At 39.9% G+C, this 23,010-nt stretch overlaps 1 protein-coding gene across 1 annotated transcript in view; it reads left to right on the top strand.

Annotated features, from left to right (window-relative positions):
* LCLAT1 (lysocardiolipin acyltransferase 1) overlaps positions 1-20,496 on the top strand; it is a gene marked incomplete at its 3' end in the record, with an annotated part of 111,612 nt that extends 91,116 nt beyond the window's left edge. The window contains exon 5 of the mRNA XM_079721511.1: positions 19,994-20,496. Within this exon, the coding sequence (XP_079577637.1) occupies positions 19,994-20,496 (503 nt within the window). The remainder of the gene's footprint in view (positions 1-19,993) is intronic.
* Between the last annotated feature and the right edge of the window lie 2,514 nt (positions 20,497-23,010).

Below are 23,010 nucleotides of genomic sequence, written 5' to 3'. Positions count from 1 at the left end.
CATTGAAGAAGCACTGGGGATATGCCAGTGAGTAAAAGTGACAAAATTACTACCCTGTGGTGCTTTCATTTTAGCAGGAGGAAAACGGGCAATAAACAAGTAAGTAAAACATATAGTATGTCCGATGATGAGGCCTATAGAGGAAAAATAAATCAGGGAAGAGGAAAGCCTGCTATCTTAAATAGGGTCCTTGGGGCCTCCCTGAAAAGGCGAATTTGGGGGAAGAACATCTCAGGTAGAGAAACAGCTCGGGTCCTGGGAGTGTGCGTGGTGTGTTCAAAGGAGAACACAGAACTCAGTGTGGCGGGAGCAGCTAGTCTGGTGGGCGGTAGAAGAAAACGAGGGCTGAAGGGTAACAGGTTGCCAGGTGAGTGCAGGATTTTGGCGTTTTCCCTGCATGATATGGGGTGAGGAGACCAAGGTGGGTTATAATGTAGTGACTAACATTCTGAAGGGATTACTCTGGCTGCTGTGCTGAAACGAATCTGTAGGAGGGAGGGTGGTGAAACAGAGAAAACAGTTAGAAAGATATTTGCAGTAATCCCGGTGGGAGGTGGTAGCTTGAGGTAAAATTGGGGAGGTGGTGAGAACTGGCTAGACTCGCATCTATTTTAAAGTAGAGCCAATAGAACCTTGTGATGGAATGCATGTGGAGTATATGAGAGAGAGAGAGAGGAAGCAAGGATGACTTCAGGGTTCTCGGTCTGAACTGGAGGAAGGACAACTTTGCCTTTAATTGAGACAGAGATGGTGGGAGCACAGGTTTTGGGGGAGAGACCAAGAAGAAGTTCCATTGGGGCCATGTTAAACTTGAGATACTAATTAGACATCCAAGGGGAGATGCCAAGTTAGTAGTCAGATATATGAGTCTGCAAGGGAAAGAGGCAGGCTGGAGGTACAGATTAGGGAGGCATCAGCACATATTTGGTACTTAAAGCTTTAAGACTGGAAGAGATCACCTCGGGAATGAGTGCAGGTAAACTAATAAAATCCGAGACTTGAGAGTGATCAGTGAGTCAGGAAAAGCACCAAGAGAGTAATATGGGAAGGAAACAAGGTAAAATAGTTTTTCAAGGAGGGAGAGAGTCATTGGATTTGGTTTTTTTTGAAGGTCACTGATGACTTTGATGAGAACAGTTTTGGTGGAGTGGTGAGGGCAAAGCTTAATGGGCATAGGTCCAAGAGAGAGATGAGAGAGGATTGAAGATGGTGAGTATAGACAACGCAAGATGTTTAGCTGTGTAGGTGAGCAGAGAAGTGAGCAGTAGCTAGGAGGACACGTGGCAAGAGGGAATGACGGGAGGAATTATACCATGTTGATAGGCAAGACAGGAGTGATTGGTTATTGCTGGAGAAATATCATCATCAAATATCACTGGAGTAGACAGGATGACAGAGCACACAGGTGGAGGGAATTGGCACTAAATAGGAGTATGGACAGGTCATCCATATAAAGAAGAGTAGGCAAAGTATATGGACTTACATGCAAGTAGGTGGGTAGATGGGGTGGTAAGAGTTTGTAGAAGTTTCTTATGATTTATTTTCTCAGAGAAATAGGATGAGAATGAGGGATGATGAGGAACTGTAGTGGAGGTTTAAAAGAAAAACAAAGGCATGAAATACTCAAATCTGGGCAGTTGGGACACAGAATGGACTAAAAAATAGGTATGATTGCCAAGAAGTAGAGGGCCAAGTTTTGGCTAATAATCACAAATTTACCAAGGACTCCCACTAGCCTCCATTCCCAGCCAAAAAATCAAATACTCCTCCCAAAACATGTACCCATCCAGTAGGCTCAAGTGAGTTTCTGGGTGAGGAGAAGGTAGCAAAAGGAAAAACCTCCAGTAGCCAGAGGAGTTATGTAGATGTGTGAAGTGAAAGGGAGTACAAAACCTTAGGAACCGAGCATTCAAATCCAGTTTCATTTATTGGCTCTGTGGAGCTATGGTGGGAAATTTTTACCAGGGAAGGGTAAATTATACATCAGGAGGGCTAAATCAGATTTCTTTCTGGTTATGTCTTAAGACTGGTTGCATGGTTAAGACTTCTTGAAATCTACTCATATGCAAGTATGGATCAGCTTGTTTAAAGTACTGAAATGAGACCCTTCCCTGTTCAGTAAAGGGGGAGAGAGTGCTAGATTACAGAGCAGGAGCCTCTGGACGTGCAGAGGGAGAGTAGTGACCACCTCCCCGTCAGCCTTCTGCGCAGTTGTGCCCAGGCCCGGACCGGTCTACAGCCACTGTGTGTGAGTAACTCAGAGCGGTGCGAGGTAATCTCTATGCAAGTGTCCCACCTTCTGTGCCGCTGAGAAGGTGTTGCTGTTGCATTGCTGTGGCACGTGAGGGGATCGGTGCTGTGTTCTGGGTGGTGGTAGAGGGAGTACTTGGCCGGGGGGATGGTTACAGTGGGTATGTTAAACCAGTTCCCAAATGTTTTATAAGTTTCTGTGTCATGGTGTTGGTTAAAAGCAGAAATAAATCCTCCAGAATCTGAACTATTAAACAGATTAGATGCTATACTGTTTTAATATTGGAGGGTACAAGGGTGTGTATGTGTGTGCTTTGTTTGATAAACCTGAAGCCCTGCTCCCACTGTGGTGATCTAATAAATTAGAGAGCTCTGCTGCTAAAATATTGGTCTCAAGACACATTGTCTCCCACTTGTCTTGTCATCTTTATTCTTTTCTGTGTCAATCCTAATTGAATTATTTGTAACTGCTTCAGAATTATGTTGATTCAACCCTTTCCTTTCTAGATAGTAGCAAGAAAACATTTCAGATATTATTTGTGACGCTGAAAGAAATTAGGGTGGTGGAAATTTTAAAATGTCAGGTTGCACTAAGTGTAATTTCTTAATTAGGGAATTATATTAGCCAAGAAAGGAAAAAAGGTGCAAAACAATAATGCAAAGCTTATTGATATGTCAGTGTTTATCTGAATGAATAGGAAAATGTTCTGTTTCCAATAAAATGCTAATACCAAAAAAATCATTAAAAATTAGTGCATGTGAATAAATTTTGGACTTGTTTCAAACTTTAAATACTATGTTTTCTAACATTTTGGTTTGATGAGAATCCAACCAGCATAAATAAAGCTCTATTTGGACTATAGCAGATATTACCAATTTGTTATATCACTTAAGTATTTTAAAGTTCATATTTGAAAAGCTTTAAAAAACAACAACTTGTAGAGGTACAATCTACTTGCCTTAAAGTGCAAGTACATTTTAAGTGTACAATTAGATACATTTTGATAAATGCATAGTCACATAACTACCACCATAATCAAACTACAGAACATCCCATCAACCCTAAAAGTTCTCATATGACCCCATTTGCAGTCAGACCTCTCCCCTGAAACCCCCAGTCCCTAGAAACTGCTCATCTGCTGTCCCTATAGTTTTGCCTTTTCTAGATTTTTATATAAATGAAATTAACTGGTATGGAGTTAACTGTATCTGGCTTCTTTCACTTAGCATAATGCTTTTACGTTTCATCCATATTGTTTTATGTATCAGTTTATTCCTTTTTATGGCTGAGTGGTATTCCACTGTATGGAATATACCACAATTTGTTTACCCATTCATGGATTGATAGATATTTGGGTTGCTTACAGTTTTAGAATATTATGTATAGAATTGCCACAAACATTTGCATAAAAGAATTTGCTTATGTTTTCTTGGGTAAATACCTAGGAATGTGATTAGTGGGCCATTGCTAAACTCTTCCAAAGTGGCTGTACTAGCTTACATTCCCATCAGCAGTGTGGCAGAGGTCCAGTTGTTTGGCATCCTCATCAAAACTGGATATTGTCAGTTTTTTTTAATTCTAGCCATTCTGTTAAGTACATAGTGGTATGGTATCTTAACTGCGGTTTCAGTTTGTATTTCCCTAATAACTAAAGATGTTAATAAGCATCTTTTCCTGGGTTTAACTGCTTTTCATATAACTTCTTTGGTGATGTCAATTCCAGTCTTTTACCTATTCTTAAAAATTGGGTTGTCTTCTTATTACTGAGTTGTAAGACTTCTTAATATTTTGGGTACAAGTCGTTTATCATATAAATTGGTTTGCAGTTATTTTCTCCCAATCTGTGCCTTGCCTTTTCATTTCCTTCATATTGTCTTATGCAGAGTCAAGGTGTTTAATTTTGATGAAGTACAATTTCTCCATTGTTTCCTTTCTTGTTTTTGTTCTCTGTGACCTATCTAAGAAATTGTCGCCTAGCCCAGGTCACAAAGATTTTCCTTTATGTTTTCCTACAGAAATTATATAGTTTTAGTATTTACATTTAGGCCCACGATCCATTTTGAGTTAATTTTTGTATATGGTATGAAGTAAGCATCAGATTTGTTTCTTTGCCTTTACATGTAGATATCCAATTGTTCCAGTACCATTTATTGCAAAGACCATCTTTTCTCCATTGAATCAGGCAACTTTGTTGAAAATTAATTGGCAGTGTAAGTGTGAATCGTTCCTGGACTCTGTTCTGTTCCACTGAGCGATACGTCTAGCCCTCCTCCAGCACCACACTGTTTTGATTACTTGAACCTTTAGAAAGAGTCCTTAAGTTAGCTAGTGTAAGCCCCCCGGCTTTGTTCTTCTTTTTCAAAATTGTTTTGTTTTTCTAGTTACTTTGCATATCTATATAAAATTTAGAATCAGTTAACTTATACACAGCATACTAGGAGCTTTGATTAAGATTGCTTTGAATCTGTAGATCAGTTTGGAGGACAAACGTCCTCTTAACAATCGTGAATCTTCCAATCTATGAACATGGTACAACCATAACTTGTTTTGTTGTGCTTTGCTTTATTGCACTTCACAGGTACTGCGTTTTTTTTTTTTTTCTTTTTACAAATTGAAGGTTTGTGGCAACCCTGTGTTGTCAGATAATGGTTGGCATTTTTTAGCAATAAAGTATTTTTTAATTAGGCATGTACATTTTTTTAGACATAATGCTATTGCACACCTAATAGACTACAGTATAGTGTAAACATAACTTTCATATGCACGTAGAAACCCCAAAATTTGTGACTCACTTTATTGTGATACTCCCTTCATTGTAGTAGTCTGGAACCACACCTGCAATATCTCCAAGGTATGCTTGTAATCTCTCCAATTATTTAGGTCTTTCAAATCTCTCTCAGTAATGTTTGTAGTTTGCAGTCATGCACTTTTTTTTGTTAAATTTACTTTTACAATATAAAAGTAAATATAAAAATTTATTTTTTATATTGAACTTGTATTCTGCAACCTTGCTAAATCCACTTATTATTCCAGTAGCTTTTTGATAGTCTATCAAATTGTCTATAAATAAGACAGTTTTACTTTTTCCTTTTCAATCTGTAGGCCTTTTATTTCTTTCTCTTGCCTGTTATAATGACTAGAACCTCTAATACCATGTGTCTGGTAATAAATGCTAACATATTAATGTAGTACCGATATATGGCTACTTAGTGTTATTTTAGGTATGTGGAACTGAAAGACCAGTATTCTACCTAATAATTTGGGTTAATTTTTCAAACATATCTTACCTAATCTCTTGTTAAGCATCTCTGTTCTAGTGAGCTGCTAAGAACAGGAAAAAAGATGAGAACAACTGGTTTTTTATCATACGTTAACCTTATGTCTTTATACACTACTTTAAACACTTTATGTACTACTTTAAAATGTTTTAAAAAAAAAAACCTGCTATTAAGTGTAGCCTCAGCTGCATAAATACTGGTGTTAAAAAGTAGTAATATGAAACTTACTATCCCACATGGGTCTAAGATTCAGGCCAGAGCTCGCTCTAGCCTTCAGGGTTCAGACCAGCAGACTTTCTGCTCCCCTGGCATTAGTCACTAAACCTCTGTTAGGTGTCTGAAGTCTTGCTTACTTTCAGTCCTCGCTCCTCCCTGCCCGCCAGTCCCACTGAGGAAGTTTTCTACAAATATGAAACTGTACTTAAGTATTCTAGTACTAATAAAAAGGGAACTTTACTCATGCACCTATTTTGTTTTTCTCTTTTTCCTTTCCTCTTCTTTTACTAGTATATAAAGAACTGAGACTGACTGAGAAACCAGGTTGAATTTGGAGGTCAAGAATGCCACTCTTTCCAATCCAGCCCAGATACACAACTATGACACTGGGCATGCCAAATACACAAGAAATGATTTTAGTGGTAAACGTAGAAGCCACCAGGGTTTTCAGGCCAAAACTGCAGTGTTGGAAGAGTTGGGGTTTGCCTTCTTCCTTTTAAAATTTCTCTTGTTAATGCTAGCTGTTTTGTTCCCTCTTGCTGTTTCAGTTATCTGAAATCATATCCAGCAAGATCTCTCTCCAGTACCCCAAAGCAGGGAATAAACTCTTATCAATACTCTAATCAAAATCTCGCACTATGTGAGCACAACTATGGCAGTTACTGCTCTAATTAAGTAAGTCACTATGTAATGAGAATTAGAGCAAATTGTTTTTACCTTAAGTAAATTGTAAAATAATTTTAATAGACAATATTCATCAACCACTTACTAGGATGATCTCATATAATCCTCCCAGAGGTGTATGTTTCCCAAGCCACACATTAGCAAGGAGTGGAACTAGACGACGAACCCACAGTCTTACCTGATTCTAAGAACCCAGCTCTTAAACACAACTCCACACAGTCTCCTCTGCTTAGAACCATCCTTATAACCTAATGTTTTCCAAAATGTGGCCCTCCAACCCTCTGTATCAGAGCAGAATCTCCTGGAGTGCCTGTTAAAATGTAGATTCCTTGATCTCACCCATACATGCTAAATGAGAATCTCTGGGAATGAGAATCGCCTGGATACAGGAGAGAGGCTAGTCAAAAACAAGAGTTGGGACTGATGGTAAAACGGAATGATGAAAGTACAATGGAAAATCTCAGTCTGGAGAGGTTCTAGGGAAGACAGATTCTCGGAACTGTATAGCAGGGAATAGGGGATCTCACCCATACATGCTAAATGAGAATCTCTGGGAAGAGTCTCCAGGACTCTTCATTTTCATTTAGTTCCCCAGGTGATGCTTAGGCCACTGAAGGTTGAGAACCACTGTCACAGCCTCTCCTTCTCAACTGAGGAACAGATCTCAGCAGTTTGTAGGAACTGCCATAAAATGGTAGCTCTGCATTCTCCATAAGAACCTGTAGTCAACCTCTTCAGATAAATTTAGAAAACAAACTCTTCGTCTTCCATACAGCTGTCTCTAACAGTTAGGTGACCTTGCTCTTTATTCTCAAAATGCCACTTGATAACTCAAGAGTACAACAAATCTCTAGAAGAAATGTCCTTCCCCAAAATAATGCCTCAAAAAAGAAGCAGTCCTTGACATTCAATATTTCTTTTTTTTTTTTGCGGTAGGCGGGCCTCTCACTGTTGTGGCCTCTCCCCTTGCGGAGCACAGGCTCCGGAGCACAGGCTCAGTGGCCATGGCTCACGGGCCCAGCCGCTCCGCGGCATGTGGGATCTTCCCAGACCGGGGCACGAACCCGTGTCCCCTGCATCGGCAGGCGGACTCTCAACCACTGCGCCACCAGGGAAGCCCTCAATATTTCTTAATGTATATTGTGTTAGTTTCCTAGGCTGCCATTAAAAATCACCACAGACACACATTTCCCACCAGCTGAATGTAGGGAGGCACAGGCGGGAGCCAGAGCCAGGGGTCTTGTATTGCGCTGCTGCGAGTGCGGAGCACTCTCCAAGTCCTGCCCGGATACAGGAGAGAGGCTAGTCAAAAACAAGAGTTGGGACTGATGGTAAAACGGAATGATGAAAGTACAATGGAAAATCTCAGTCTGGAGAAGTCCTAGGGAAGACAGATTCTCGGAACTGTATAGCAGGGAATAGGGGAAAGAACTGTAATAAGCTGGACTTTGTCTGTTTTTGTTGGAACGTGGAGTTAGAAAGGAAGCCGAATGATTTAGCCATGTGGCTGACAGGGTCTTGGTGCTCTGGCCGGGTGCCAGGCCTGAGCCTCTGAGGTGGGAGAGCTGCACTCAGGACATTGGTCCACCAGAGACCTCCCAGCCCCACGTAATATCAAATGGCCAAAGCTCTCCCAGACATCTCCATCCTAACGCTAAGAACCAGCTCCACTCAACGACCGGCAAGCTACAGTGCTGGACACCCTATGCCAAACAACTAGCAAGACAGGAACACAATCCCACCCATTAGCAGAGAGGCTGCCTAAAATCATAATAAGTTCACAGACACCCCAAAACACACCACTGGACACAATGCTGCCCACCAGAAAGACAAGATCCAGCCTCATCCACGGGAACACTGGGACCAGTCCTCTTCACCAGGAAGCCTACACAACCCACTGAACCAACCTTAGCCACTGCGGGCAGACACCAAAAACAATGGGAACTACAAACCTGCAGCCTGTGAAAAGGACACCCCAAACACAATAAGTTAAGCAAAATGAGAAGACAGAGAAATACACAGCAGATGAAGGAGCAAGGTAAAAACCCACCACACCAAACAAATGAAGAGGAAGTAGGCAGTCTACCTGAAAAAGAATTCAGAGTAATGATAGTAAAGATGATCCAAAATCTTGGAAACAGAATACAGAAAATGCAAGAAACATTTAACAAGGACCTAGAGGAACTAAAGATGAAACAAGCAACAATGAACAACACAATAAATGAAATTAAAAATACTCTAGAAGGGATCAATAGCAGAATAACTGAGGCAGAAGAATGGATAAGTGACCTGGAAGATAAAATAGTGGAAATAACTACTGCAGAGCAGAATAAAGAAAAAAGAATGAGAAGAACTAAGGACAGTCTCAGAGGCCTGTGGGGCAACATAAAACGCACCAACATTCGAAACATAGGGGCAGGACAGGAATAAAGATGCAGACCTACTAGAGAATGGACTTGAGGACGTGGGGAAGCGGAAGGGTAAGCTGGGACAGTGAGAGAGTGGCATGGACATATATACACTACCAAACGTAAAACCAATAGCTAGTGGATAGCAGCCGCGTGGCTCAAGGAGATCAGCTTGGTGCTTTGTGACCACCTAGCGGGGTGGGAGGGAGGGAGACGCAAGAAGGAAGAGATATGGGGATATATGTATATGTATAACTGATTCACTTTGTTATGAAGCAGAAACTAACATACCATTTCAAAGAAATTATACTCCAATAAAGATGTTAAAAAAAAAAAAGGACCCTTTCTGAATAAGGTCATATTCTGAAGTTTTGGTGGATGTAAATTTTGGGGAAGACACTATTCAACCCACTACATATACTTATTTACTTCCCTAATTAATCGTTATTCTGCCAGCTTAAATTCCAGGTTAGGTAGCTATTCATCCAGATGTTAACTCTGCTTATGTTTCTGAATTTAAACAAAGTCCAGTTATTACTCAGATGACTCTGTTTTTATGCCGAGTCATAGGAATTGATCCCTGGATGGAAGCACTTTTCTCTCTCTACTCCCTATCTCCTAATGACTATCTGCAAAGAAATCATCTGCTCTTTAATAGTTTATTTACTGCAGTGGTCCCATCCCGATTTCTCCTCTCTGCGGCTCAGATGTAGCAGTTGTTTACTAAACAGTTGGGCTAGATCATCAGCACTGACCTCTGCTTTCTGATGAAACTTGACAAAGTTTACTAGAACATGAACTCACCTTAATATCTTCCTCCACCCCCACCCCCCCAGTCTATATTGATGCTTTGGGGAGTGTTGTTTTGAGAAGTTGGTCAGCACTGAAGAATTTCTGGTTGATGTTTGGGAAATATTTAGAAGAATCTTTGATCCTGTCTAATCTAAGGAATAAAATACACAGAACAGTATTACATAAAACACTCCATCCCTTGCATCAGCAGTTGATTTCAGACTCCTCAGGATGCAAGAAAATGAGTTTTTTGCCTGGAACATACAGCAGGCCAGAACTTTTTAAATCCAGGAATTTAAAAAGTCTATAAATGACTATAAAAAGTAAGTCTATAAATGTAGATGGCCACCTGTATGGTATTCTGATCATTTACAGCTGTTGAGAGTACTTGGATTAGTTTCCAGTTTGGTGTAATATTAGTGTCTGTCTTTGAGCTTTATCCACAAATAGTAAAAAAAAAAAAAAAAAAAAGAGGAAAGAAGGGAGGGAGGGAAGGAAGGAAAAGAGAAAGAAAAGAGGGAGGGAGGAAGGAAGGAAGGAAAAAGAAAAAAGAAAGTACTAAAAGAAAAAGCAGGAAAATGTAACCTCTTTTGGTCAGAAGTATCAAAATGGTATATGATGTTATCTGTATGCCTGCTCTGTTCTTTGAAACACATCTTTCTGAACTACATAAAGTCCATTTTCTTTTTCTTATTTTATTTTAACCTTCAAAAGATACTCTAAATGCTGTAAGAATAGAGCCTACTGTTCCTTTTCCATCTTGGAAGAACCTGAGACTTTTGTCCTTCAGTTGAGCTCCACACAGTCTGATTCTTTATCCTTTCAGTAGAAAAGAAGTCACAGTTCCATTAAATTATGGTCCTATTAAAGTAGTGGACCTTTTGCAGAAGCGAAGTGAAGACCTGCACTGAGAATTCACTGTTGGAAGTTTTGAATATTTCCTGTGCTGACCCATTCTCTTTACCAGCACCACCGCTGCTGCACTTTGTACTTTACCTTACAGGACTCATTAAAACAACGTAAGAAGATAAGGAAGAATGAATTACGACTATTTCTACTAAAGAGTACAGAAGCCATAAAGTATGTTCCCTGGTAGAATATTTAATTTGGTTATTTGGGGGAAGAGAGTATGAGCAGATGGTGGTGGAGGGAAAAAATAGAAACACAGCCTTCAGAACACACATAATCCTGCTCAGAAATATCTCCCCACATGCCTTCCATCGACCCGAGGGTCTTTTGGATTAATAAGGCCCTACTGTACAAGGTGAGCAGCCATGGTTGGCTCAGTCCTGGTTGATGAAGAAAACCTTGTTGTAGTAAGATCCTCAATCCCATCAGGCTGAGGTCAGTTTACTGAGTGGGAATTCTGATTTCTGAGTGACTGAAAGCAAGGTAATTCTTGGGTCATCTAAGGAGAAGGCTAGCCAGGAGGTGCGGCACAAGCCTAAGGCAGTTTGACAGCCATCTTGAGACCGACTCATGTGGCTCCTAATGCAGAGCCCAGGGCCACGGGAAGGACAAAACTCATCTGCAGTCAGAGACCCTCACTTCTACTCTATCTTCTACTTACTCTTGAAGACAGCAACTTCCCCTCCACCCATTAATACTACCCCATCCTCAACCAAATTACCTTTCCCTCTCAAAGGAGACAAGGATGAAGTTGCAGAGGACTCTGTGTTATATGCAGAGTACTGTGTTATATGCAGAGTATATATGCATACTAAATAAAGCTATAAAGTAGTAATGTTAGGCTTTGATTTGGGGGCATACTTTTTACTAGTTTAAGCTGTATTTTTGTTACCATAAATTTTTTTGTTTTGTTTTGGTTTGGTTTTTTTTTTCTTTTGCAGTACGCGGGCCTCTCACTGTCGTGGCCTCTCCCGTTGCGGAGTACAGGCTCCGGACGCGCAGGCTCAGCGGCCATGGCTCACGGGCCTAGCCGCTCCGCGGCATGTGGGATCTTCCCGGACCGGGGCACAAACCCGTGTCTCCTGCATCGGCAGGCAGACTCTCAACCACTGCGCCACCAGGAAGCCCATTTACCATAAATTTTTTAGATTTACAAGATTGTAACAGACATTCCACTGTGGTTTAGATAGCTGCCACGTAGTGGACGGTAGGGCCTAGCTTGTGGTTTGGTGGATCAATCAATCAAGCTTTATCCCAGGAGTATATAACAGAAATTTATACAAGATTTAATCATTTATACTTTGTATAAAACTATAGCAAAACTCTGTTAATCAGAATATGTGCATGATATACTTAAAAGATGAAAATAACACAGTGCCAGATTGAAAGAAACTTGAAAAACACCAAGATCTTTCATTTGCATAGAATTGACACCCTTACTAAGTACAGTAGACTGCCTTTACAGACTGGCTGACAGATACCTTTTGTTTCTTCTCGCCCTCCAAGGGAAGCATTATTCCCAGATTGCAGATGAAGAGCCTAAGGCCCAGGGAGGTTAAGTAACTTGTTCAAGGTCACGTGGCTAATAAGACTGTGGGTACAAACCAGGTCAGTCTGACTCTGCAGCTCCTGTTCTTAATGTGCTCTTAGAAGGTAGAGCAGCATAGTGGAAAGGCTTTGTAGTCGTTAGACACAAGTGGCTAACTAACTGTGATCTTCAGCAAGTGACAACTTCTTTGTGCCTCAGTTTCCACAACTGCAAAAGAGGGATAGCACCACAAGGGTGGTTACATATCTAAAAGTGACTGTCCTGATAAACTCCACAAGGGAGGGATCTTCCTTTTGTCCACCAGTGTACCCCAACTGCCTGCAGCTTTTGGTACTACAGCCAGTACCTGCTCCATAGAGAACTTGTTGAATTAATAATGCCTGGCACTTAGTAGGCATTCAATACATGGCATTGTCCAAGTGCATCATTAGTCATCTTCAATCCTAACCTCAAAGCACAGAGACTATAATAATGTGCTGTCTCCGATCTCATTTAATTCAAACACAAGCAAATTAGCAGAGTATGCATATGCTGACACTTCTAATCTTTTAATCCAGTATTGATTCATGTCCATGGGTTTTGGAACATCTAAACAAATTTTTGTTGAATCCAACAGTAACATAAATTATATTTTGTTATTGCTCTTGTTTTTTTACATTGAATTTTGAATGTCTTCTCTAAACATCATGTTACCACATCTTCTTTTAAAGAGCAATGAAAACAAAGAGTATGAATTTTTGAAAGAATAGGCAAAATAAGTCTGTGTCATCAATGACACAATCTACAGATGCACCACTGTAAGTGGCAGTTATGCTTAGTAGGTCCTGGGAGTGAAAACAATTTGGAACTAGAACTCTTTGTCCCTTTCCCTTCATAACACATTGTGTTATTTTATTCATTGATGTCTATGTTTGCTTTGTAAATTCTGCACTAAACTCCCGGGAGCTGAGGAGACAAGGTGCATGAGCTGTGTTGGCCTGCCTATAAAATTAGCACCCATGCTCCTTGTCCTTATTACACAGCAACAATAGCTTGCATTTCTGTTGAAAATAGAGTGAATAATGATATTTTATGATTTTTGAAGTGAACACAAATTTTCACCAAGCAAATCTGAAGTATAATATATAGTATATTATGGATCTTCTACTGTGGTTTGTGTATATCATCACGTGTAGATTCACATTGTTGTAATTCTTTTCATCTCTTCCATATCTGTGATTCTGTTTCGTTCGCTGTGATTTTAAACATGTATGCTCTTTTTCCCTTAATCATCTTCATAGAGTTTAATATTTTATTCATCTCATCAAATAACCAGCTTTTGCATTTGTTTATTCTTTCACTATTTCTTACTTTTGTTTCATTAGTTATTGCTTTTTATCTTTAGTAATTTTCTCTTCCTGTTTCCCTTTGGATTCTTTTTCTTTTTTTTTTCCAGTTTCCAAGATAAGTAATTTCTCTTTATTTTTCCTCTTTTTTTTTTTTCGGTACACAGGCCTCTCACTGTTGTGGCCTCTCCCGTTGCAGAGCACAGGCTCCGGATGCGCAGGCTCAGCAGCCATGGCTCACGGGCCCAGCCGCTCTGCGGCATGTGGGATCTTCCCGGACCGGGGCACGAACCCGTGTCCCCTGCATCGGCAGGCGGACTCTCAACCACTGCGCCACCAGGGAAGCCCTATTTTTCCTCTTTAGTAATGAGGCATTTATTATTTAGTACAGCCTATACTGTATCCCATTGATTCTCTTTTTCATTCTTTTTTAAGTAGTTCATGATGTTTCTTTTGATTTCATCTTCCACCCCAGAGTTAACATCCCAGAACACTTTTAGTTATTATATTTTGTTGTTTATTTTTATTTTTATGGAATCTTGATGTGAGAATGTAACTTATAAAATATAAGTTTTTATAAAATGTGTTTTAATCCTCTTGCCACCAAGTAAATGATCAAACATCAAAGTGTTCCAGGGATCCTACCCCCTTTAAAATATTTTTGAGGGACATATGGGTTTGTATAAGTCTATTAAATCAAATTTATCAGTAGTTTCAATTCCTTTATTTAATTAATTTTTATCTACTGGAGTTGTCCTATTATGAAAGATACTGAAGCCTACACTGTAATTTTATTATTTTCCAATTTCTCTTTGCATTTCTAATATTTTTCCTTTTAATATTTAGCTACTACTTTGATTCATACAGATGTTCGACCAGTATTTTCTTTTAAAAAATATATATATATATTTGATCCTATCCATAGATGCTGAAAAGAGATTTGATAAACTTAAGGCATTCCTAATAAAAATTAGAACAAAATAGAAGTTAACTATTTAAATACAATACTGTGTTACCAAAACTCAACAGTATCTCATATGCTGAAGCATTAAAACCCACATTTTGGTTAAAGTCAGAACTATGCTTTTTATTATTAAGCAAATGCTAGTGAAAGCACTGAGAAAAGACCATAAAGATGAGAATATTCAACATAAAGCTGTGTTTTTGCTGCTGATAGAAAATCTAGAAAGTCAAAAAGAGTCTAGTAAAAAAATCAAGTAGACTTAAAATTTGTTAATATGGCTACATATGAGATAAATACACAACAGTTGATTTTCTCTATTCTAAGCAGTGATTACCTAAAAGCAGAAATAGGAACACATATTCCATTTACCATAATGAAAAAATTATGAAATTATTTAGGAATAAATTTTAAAAGAAAGCCACAGAAGTTATGTGAAGAAAACTGAAGTCTTATTGGAAGAGAAAATAAGATTTGAGCACATGGAAACTTATACTTTTTCCTTGAAAAGACAATATAAAAGTGTCAGTTCTTTCAAAAGTAGAATGTAAATATCACACAAATGCAATTTCGGGATAAGTTGAGAAGGGTTTTTTTGTGTGTGTGTTAGAATTAAGTTAAATACTCTTAAATGTATATTGCAAAATCGGTGCCAGCAGGAGCCCAAAACAGTGTGAAAAAGAAAACAGCCAGACTTGCCTTATTAGATATTAAGTCACTAAGGAAAGTAGGAATAAACACAGATCAATGGAGCAGAAGAGAGAAGGGAGACTGGCTATCTATATATTTAAGAATGTAATATATGACCAAGTTGGTATTTCAAAACAGTGGGGAAAAAAGGAGTTATTTAATAAAGGATGCTAGAAAAATGAATGTCTTGAAAGAAAGTAAAGCTAGATTATAAAATTAAATGAAAAATGTTTTTCATCTTGTAGAAAAATATAAAATATACATACAGTCTAGGGGCAGGGAAGACAAAAACAGGAATCCAAAAGCTGTAACCGAAAAAGAAATGAACTTGTATAGGCACACAGACATGCACATGCATGCACACATGAGTATTGGATAGATGCCATAAATAAAGGCGATAGTGGATTTATAAAAATTTGCAACAGGGCTTCCCTGGTGGCGCAGTGGTTGAGAGTCCGCCTGCCGATGCAGGGGACACGGGTTCGTGCCCCTGTCTGGGAAGATCCCACATGCCACCGCGGAGCAGCTGGGCCCGTGAGCCATGGCTGCTGAGCCTGTGCGTCCGGAGCCTGTGCTCCACAACGGGAGAGGCCACAACAGTGAGAGGCCCGCGTACCGCAAAAAAAAAACAAACCTTGCAACAAAAGAATACAGAGTATTAATAATCCATGATAAAGAAGGAGCTTTGCAAGTTGACTAGAAAGAGACAAACAGCCCATAGGCACTAGATAAAGGATGTGAAGCTGCATTCACAGAGCAGCAAATCCAACAAAATAAACTCATTAGTGGCCAGGGAAACACTAGTAGCCTGATGACCAAAATTAGTGTAAAAGATTTAAAGCATGTACAATATAAAGAGGTCTTACAAATCCGTAAGATGACAACTAACTGAATTTCCAAAACAGGTAGGAATAGTCCCAGTGTATATCCAGTGAACTTGTTTTATCTAATCAAAGACATACAAATTAAAACAAAAATGACATACTTTGGCAACTTTCCAAAAATAGCAATCCCAAGCATTAGTAAAAGTGTGAAAAGGAAAGTACCACCATACATTTCTTGCGTGTTTATTAAATTGACCTTTGCAGGGGTCAGTTTCCCATAGGTAGCAAAAGCCTATTAAAGTATTCATGTTCTTTCATCCAGCAATTTAACTTATTGGAATTTATCCTAGAAAATCCTTATCATTAATTACAAAGATATCTATTTAAATATTGATAGATATTTAAATATTGTTTATGTGAAAACAACTTAAATACCTGAAAACAAAGTAATTTTTTAATATATATATAAAATCAAATATTATACATCTATAAAGTGACATATTAGAAAATCTTTAATGGCATGGATGGGAAGTGCATGAACAAAGTTATAAAACAGTGTATATGGTATGATCTCATTTTTGAAAGTTTATATATCTTTTTTCAAGGAACATGTTTTATATACACGTGTGTAAATGTGTGTATATATGTGTATCTGGCCTCAGCAAGTGCTGTATTGTTATTCACATCTTGCCTTTGATGTTCTACTAATGCACCAGTACTGTCGAATTATGGAAAATGTCAACAGGTTTCCACTCTACCTAGAAAATAAAACTTGTTTTGAAGATCCAGAGAACCAATGCCCATCGGAAGAGAGATTCGTAACTGAAAAGATTCATGCGTTTACACATGAAAACACAAAAGTACAATAGATTTAGGATAGGAAAGTGAAAATATATGTCCCTAAAATTAATATGTAAGACCTGAACTCAGGTTGGATAAGCAAGATTGTTCACAAGGATACCATTTTTAGTTTCACCTTTCAGCTGAAATTTGCTTTTTAAGCACAGGATGGTTCTTTCTTAGAAGAGTAGGCACCAACTTTGACTTATTAAAAAAACAACAGCAACAACAATATGGGACAAGAGACCAATGATCCTAGAGCACAAATCATCAGTTTCTAATTCCGAATGCCCTCAGAGGATTTAATGTCTATGCTGAGCTCAAAATGTCTAAGGAATGAATTAGTAGGGATGGAGAAGAATATGTATCAGGAGATTAAATTGGGACCTACCCCTAGAGCCAAGGTCAATCCCCTAAACAGCTTTGCTTCTATACCGTGGGAGAGGAGTGGACTGCATTTTAGACAGTAAAACTCAGAGTCACTACAACAGACCTGTCTCTCTCCCAAAGGAAGAGGAAATCTAGAAAAAGGAAGGTAAAGGGTAGCAGCCTAAACCGAACCTCTCTTCAAGTGCTGTAGTTGATCCTCCCACCTGGAGGAATAACAATCACAATGAGAGTCGGAGCACATACCACCTGCCAGGCACTTCTCTAAGCATCCTGCAGTCCTGTTTCCAACTGATCTTCACAAAACCCTATGAGAGTCGCTACTGTTATCATCTACATTTACAGATGAGGCTTCTAGTGAACTTGGCAAGCCATAGAGCTGATAAGAGGCAGGGCTGGAAGCCACCTGGCTCCACCTTTTGTTCCATATGCATCCAACTTGTACAGAAGGAAAAATGAATAATGTCCCTAGTAGGAAACGGTAGTGTTTTCTCCAACAAAGAAAATGGTACTGTTTGAGCCTTAATACCAGTTGATTTTAGGTGATTCATGCACGCCCTATTATTTTGAAGCTGAAAGTGTCTTCTTTATCGGTATTTTTCATCTAAATTTATCCCAATCTGTCCACTCAAAGCTGTTCTTCTAAGTGTACTAACTAGTGCCAATTTGTCATGCCTATTATTAGCCACGTACTATTACATGTCAGTGTCAAAGTGGCACAGTGGATGACTGTTTAGTTACTAATTCCAACTTTTATTCTATTGGGTTTTTTTAATTAATCTGAAAAATGGTGCACAAAACCAGCGGCCTCAGCATTTTCTTTTAACACAAATACATCTTAGGTGACAAGCTGCTTTATCAAAAACTATCTAATACATGTAGTTAGATTTATGGATCTAGCTCTAATAGAAAACTTATTTGTAATTTTTTTAAAAGCAGGCATTAAAATGATATCCAAAATAAATTATATTTTTGTATATTCTGCATACATTTGATTATGGAATGGGGAAAGAAAAGACATTTCAGTTGTTATCGGCTCCATTAAAGATCACTTTGGATTAAAAAGAAACAAAACTTACATTTCTATTATTCTGCCACTGAACTATATAATTGAATCTGGGCAAACGGGGATTTCTTCACTCCGTTCTTTCACTTTAAACACACAAATGTGTGAAGACTTAGCCCTCCCCCATTCCTGGTGTAGGGCTCTACTAATAATCATGTACCCAAGTTGATTTGCATACTGAAAGGTCTGTTGTTTTCATACCAGAAAATTTAAAGATAGTTTAGCTCCTTTGTAATTGCAGGAACTTATCTTTTCTTAATCCATTATGCATTATTTTAGCTATTATAAATTGGTAAATGAAATAGAGGCACATCTCAACTTCTGAGTATCCATTTCATTATTGTCACTTACGTATGAACCAAGTTCTGCAAGCCTGCCAACCCCTGGCCTGCTACCTTCTGGGAGGAAGCTAACTTGTCTGGTAGTAAGGGTTCCCCTTGGCTAGAGGCCCCAGGGCCAAGAGGTCTTGATAAGATAGTTTGAAAAGTAAGCTCTTTTGTCAGCAGTCAAGAGTTGTATGTGGCTTTGTGTTGTAACCTCCCTGGGCCTCGTTACAGAGTTCCATAGGTGATCCTCTTGATTCCTTAAAGATCGAACTCCACGCACATTTTTTAATCTCAAAACTACCCCCACCCCCACCGCAGTCCATTCAAGAACCCGGAGCAGAAACGAACCTCGGGCTCATTCCACCCTCTCCAGTTGAGCACTCTGCCAGGTCAGTTCTTCCTTGTGATTTTTTTGGACATGTCACTTACTTTAGTCCCTACCTCCTCTTCATCTCTTGCCTTGTAATGACCAATCAAATTACTTTTCCGACCTCTCTTGCCCCTGGTCCTCTCCAAAATATTATTACTGCCCCCAAGCTAATCCCTGCTAAAATGAAACAAATTCTGGTCGCTTTTCTATTTAAAATGCTTAAGTGATTCTCCACCATTTAAGGTGCTTCTCTGTCACCTACAGACTTGAGTTCCAGTTCTCAAGTTTGACAGTGAGGGCCTTAACTGAATGCCTCCAGCCTGTGTTTAGTGCCCTCAGCCCCCCAGTGTTCTCTGCTGGGAGGTTCACCCTGCCATTGCTCTCCTGCCTCACCGGCTCCCTCCCCCCTTCCACAGGCCCCTGTTAGGGCACTGCACTTGCCGACCCCCTGATTCTGCTGTGAGCTCTGCAGTGAGGTTAGGGACCATATTTTATTCACTTCCCTATCTCCAGCACCTGGCATATGACTTTGCCGACAACACTTAACCCCAAAGTAACTAAATCATGAGATTTCTAAGGATGGTGCTGTACTGGGTCAGGGTCTTATTCAGACTTCACATTGATGTTTCTAGAAATAAAAAATCATATGGAAGTTTTCATGCATGTCTGACCACTTCATCAAGTCTGATTCTGAGTTTTCCAATAGCTTTCATGATAATATTGGGTTAATGGTGAGCAAGTTTTTTATTTAGAGAGAGGGTGTATTTATTGTTGGTAGGAGGTCTCAAAACGGTGAGTCCTGTTGGTGTAAAAGAGCTGTCTGTGCTCTAATTCCTATCTCAAATCTAACTTAATGTGCTTATTCGTTTAGTTCTAGAATGGCAGGTTACCGTTTCTACAAATGAAGGTAATTTCTTTCTAAAGGTCTTTGTGGCAATTAGCAAGCAGATAAAAAACTAAAAATGACTGGTAAGTATTGACCCAAGAGCATAGGAACATGAGTATTTACAGCCCTTGTTTGTTCATCTTGGTTCACTTGGTCCTGATTTTGTGAATCAGCATTGCTGTCTGAATTGATCTTTACTCCATCTGTATTTTTATCTTTTCCAAAACCTAGGTAAGAACCTGGATGCTGTCCATGACATCACGGTGGCATACCCTCACAACATTCCCCAGACAGAGAGGCACCTCCTCCTCGGTGACTTTCCTAAGGAGATCCACTTCCACGTCCACCGATACCCAGTGGACACCCTCCCCACATCCAAGGAGGACCTCCAGCTCTGGTGCCGCAAGCGGTGGGAAGAGAAAGAGGAGAGGCTGCGCTCCTTCTATCAAGGGGAGAAGAATTTTTACTTTACGGGGCAGACTGTCATTCCACCTTGCAAGTCTGAGTTCAGGGTCCTTGTGGTCAAATTGCTCTCCATACTGTACTGGACCCTGTTTGGCCCTGCAATGTGCCTGCTCATCTATCTATACAGCCTTGTTCGGTGGTATTTTATAATCATCATTGTCATCTTCGTGCTGCAGGAGAGAGTATTTGGTGGACTGGAGATCATTGAACTTGCATGTTACCGTTTTTTACACAAACAGCCACATTTAAATGCAAAGAAAAAGGAGTAAGATTGTAAGGTTCACAGTGTAAAAACCTAGGGGGTATTTTGGAAATGTTCTAAGCTTTTGTAAACCGAGATGCTTTTTTGCATGACTATGTCAAATATTTCTTACTATCGTCATTGTTTGTTAAAGATATTTTGCACTTAGTTTTGTGGGAAAATATTGCTACACACACGATTTTTTTTTTTTTAATCTCTGAATGTAATTTCAACACTGTGTACCAGGGAGCAATCGCTGTGAAATAACTTGGGCCAGAGTATTAGTAAACAATCATCAGGCTGTTAGCAGACAAGGTACACACAAGATCTTCTTAAAGGCCCAATCCTGCTTCCTAACAAACTCCCCAGACAGGAGGCAGATCTGGGGCTCCTGAGCACTGGCCCAGATCAAGTGCTGGCACTTGACCATGGAGGTGAGGGCCCTTCCTCCTGGCTCCCTCTCAGCCCTGTCCCCGCACTCCTTTCTATGCCAATCAAACCCTTGCATCCTTCCTCAAGACCAGAAAACAGAAACCCCTTGTCCTTAAGCTGAACAAACATTTTAATAGGAAGCCCTTCATTACTCGTGAAATCTTGGCATTTTGCTGTGCACTGACCTAGACGTCAGAAGACCACCGGTGCCCTTTTCTCACGTGGAAAATAAGAGCTGGACAAGTCTCAGGGAGCAACCGCAGGCTCTCCACTCAGAAACCTTAGTTTGAATTTTTAAAGCCAGGAATTCATACAGTTTAGCTCTTCACTTCTGTGTAACCTTGCATGTTTCGTGCTGGTTTCTTTACAGCTTGTTAGCAGGTGTAGCTTTTCTGCATTATAAAAATCAAGTCACTTACCTTTTTAAAGGAAAGCGTAGAAGAACGTTCTCTTATTGCCATCAGAAACTCTCTTTTGAAGTTGTGTCTTGGTTGAAATATTTCTTTAAAACCTGCCACAAAAAGGAAGGTTATTGTATTTTCTACGTGTGCATGGGTATCTAACTTCTGCCACTAAATCAACAGCAGCACTTGCAGACAGGGCTGTAATGGTTTAACCTAAATTATTCAATCCTTGACAAGTTTTATTCTTAAAACCAAAATGGTCACACAAAAATGAATCCTTTTTTAATGATAGTGAGGGATCTCTCTCTCTTTTTTAGTCCCAGGTTTCCTCTTTCATTAGTAAAACCCACTTTTTACCAATTGTGTTGTTCACCTAAATATTCCTGTTATTTGGAGTCAATGGAAAATTCAGCAGTCAACAGCACCAGTCTCCTTCTGAGGCAAAAAAACAAATGTGTGGTTATTGTTTCCACTCTGCTGGAGCCGTGCAGCTACTTTTCTTTTTTTTTTTTTCTGGTCCTAATGGGAATGCTGGTCAGTGCAGCAGAAAATATGGGGCAATTAAAAGTATTTACTGTTGGGGCTTCCCTGGTGGCGCAGTGGTTAAGAGTCCGCCTGCCGATGCAGGGGACACGGGTTCGTGCCCCGGCCCGGGAGGATCCCACATGCCGCGGAGCGGCTGAGCCCGTGAGCCATGGCCGCTGAGCCTGCGCGTCCGGAGCCTGTGCTCCGCAACGGGAGAGGCCACAATAGTGAGAGGCCCGCGTACCGCAAAAAAAAAAAAACAACAACAACATAGGGAGGCACTTAATTGTGTAATGATGAATGGAAACTGCAGGCATCAAAAGAAAAAGGGAAAAAAAAAAGTCTTTACTGTTAAAAAACCTGTCCGCTTATTCCTGCCTTGAACCAGCTTCAAACACTGTTTCTAGCTTTGTGTACTCTTGGCGTGAGTGCCTTCTCCTTAATTACATCTCCTTTGTGCTGGGCGGTGATTTCCGCCGGCAGTGGAAACCGGCATCGCTGTGACAGGCAAGCCCGCTGTGAGCTAGACTTACCCAGCAGACGACTCCTTTCAGAAAGCCACCGCAGCACTCTGCTGGCACACCATCTTCACTGGAAGAGAACTAACTAGTGCCTCTGCTGAAGAGCCCAACCTGTATTTAACTCCTCTCCCAAGGCTGTTTCTAATCCTGCCGGGGCGGGGGCTACTAATTAGTTATTAGGCACATCTGCAGACCCAGCTTCCTTGGTTTCTAAGGTGGTTATTTTTTTAACCTCTTTTTTCCCCCCTTAATAAAAGAGGTTTCTAATTTAGGCCTCTCTCAGACTTCTGGTTATATTTGGAAATAAGAAGTAGTTTAACAGTCGATTGCATTTGTCCTGGGTCAGAGAGAAACGCTGAGTTTTCTGCTCCACAGGTGTTTGTAATGTAGCCTGGCTGCTCTTCCTCCAACTGCTCAAGGCTCCCTGGTTCAGGGTCTGGCTTTAATGGCGAGTCCTCTTGAACCCTTTGAGACCTGTAAAAGGGGAACTCTTCCTTTTTAAAACATGTTTTCTTTTGATCATAAAAAACATGTTTAAGATAAAATGCAAACTCTTTTTTAGTACCCTGAATTCATAAGCACTGAAACTGAGATATTGTACTTCTAAGAATTAGAAATAACTTCAAAAAGAAAAATGTTGCCTTTTTTGGTCTCTGGTGT

The sequence above is a fragment of the Hyperoodon ampullatus genome, assembly GCF_949752795.1.
Source record: "Hyperoodon ampullatus genome assembly, chromosome: 15".
Lineage (NCBI taxonomy): Eukaryota > Metazoa > Chordata > Mammalia > Artiodactyla > Ziphiidae > Hyperoodon > Hyperoodon ampullatus.
This window is presented reverse-complemented; position numbering and strand designations above follow the sequence as displayed.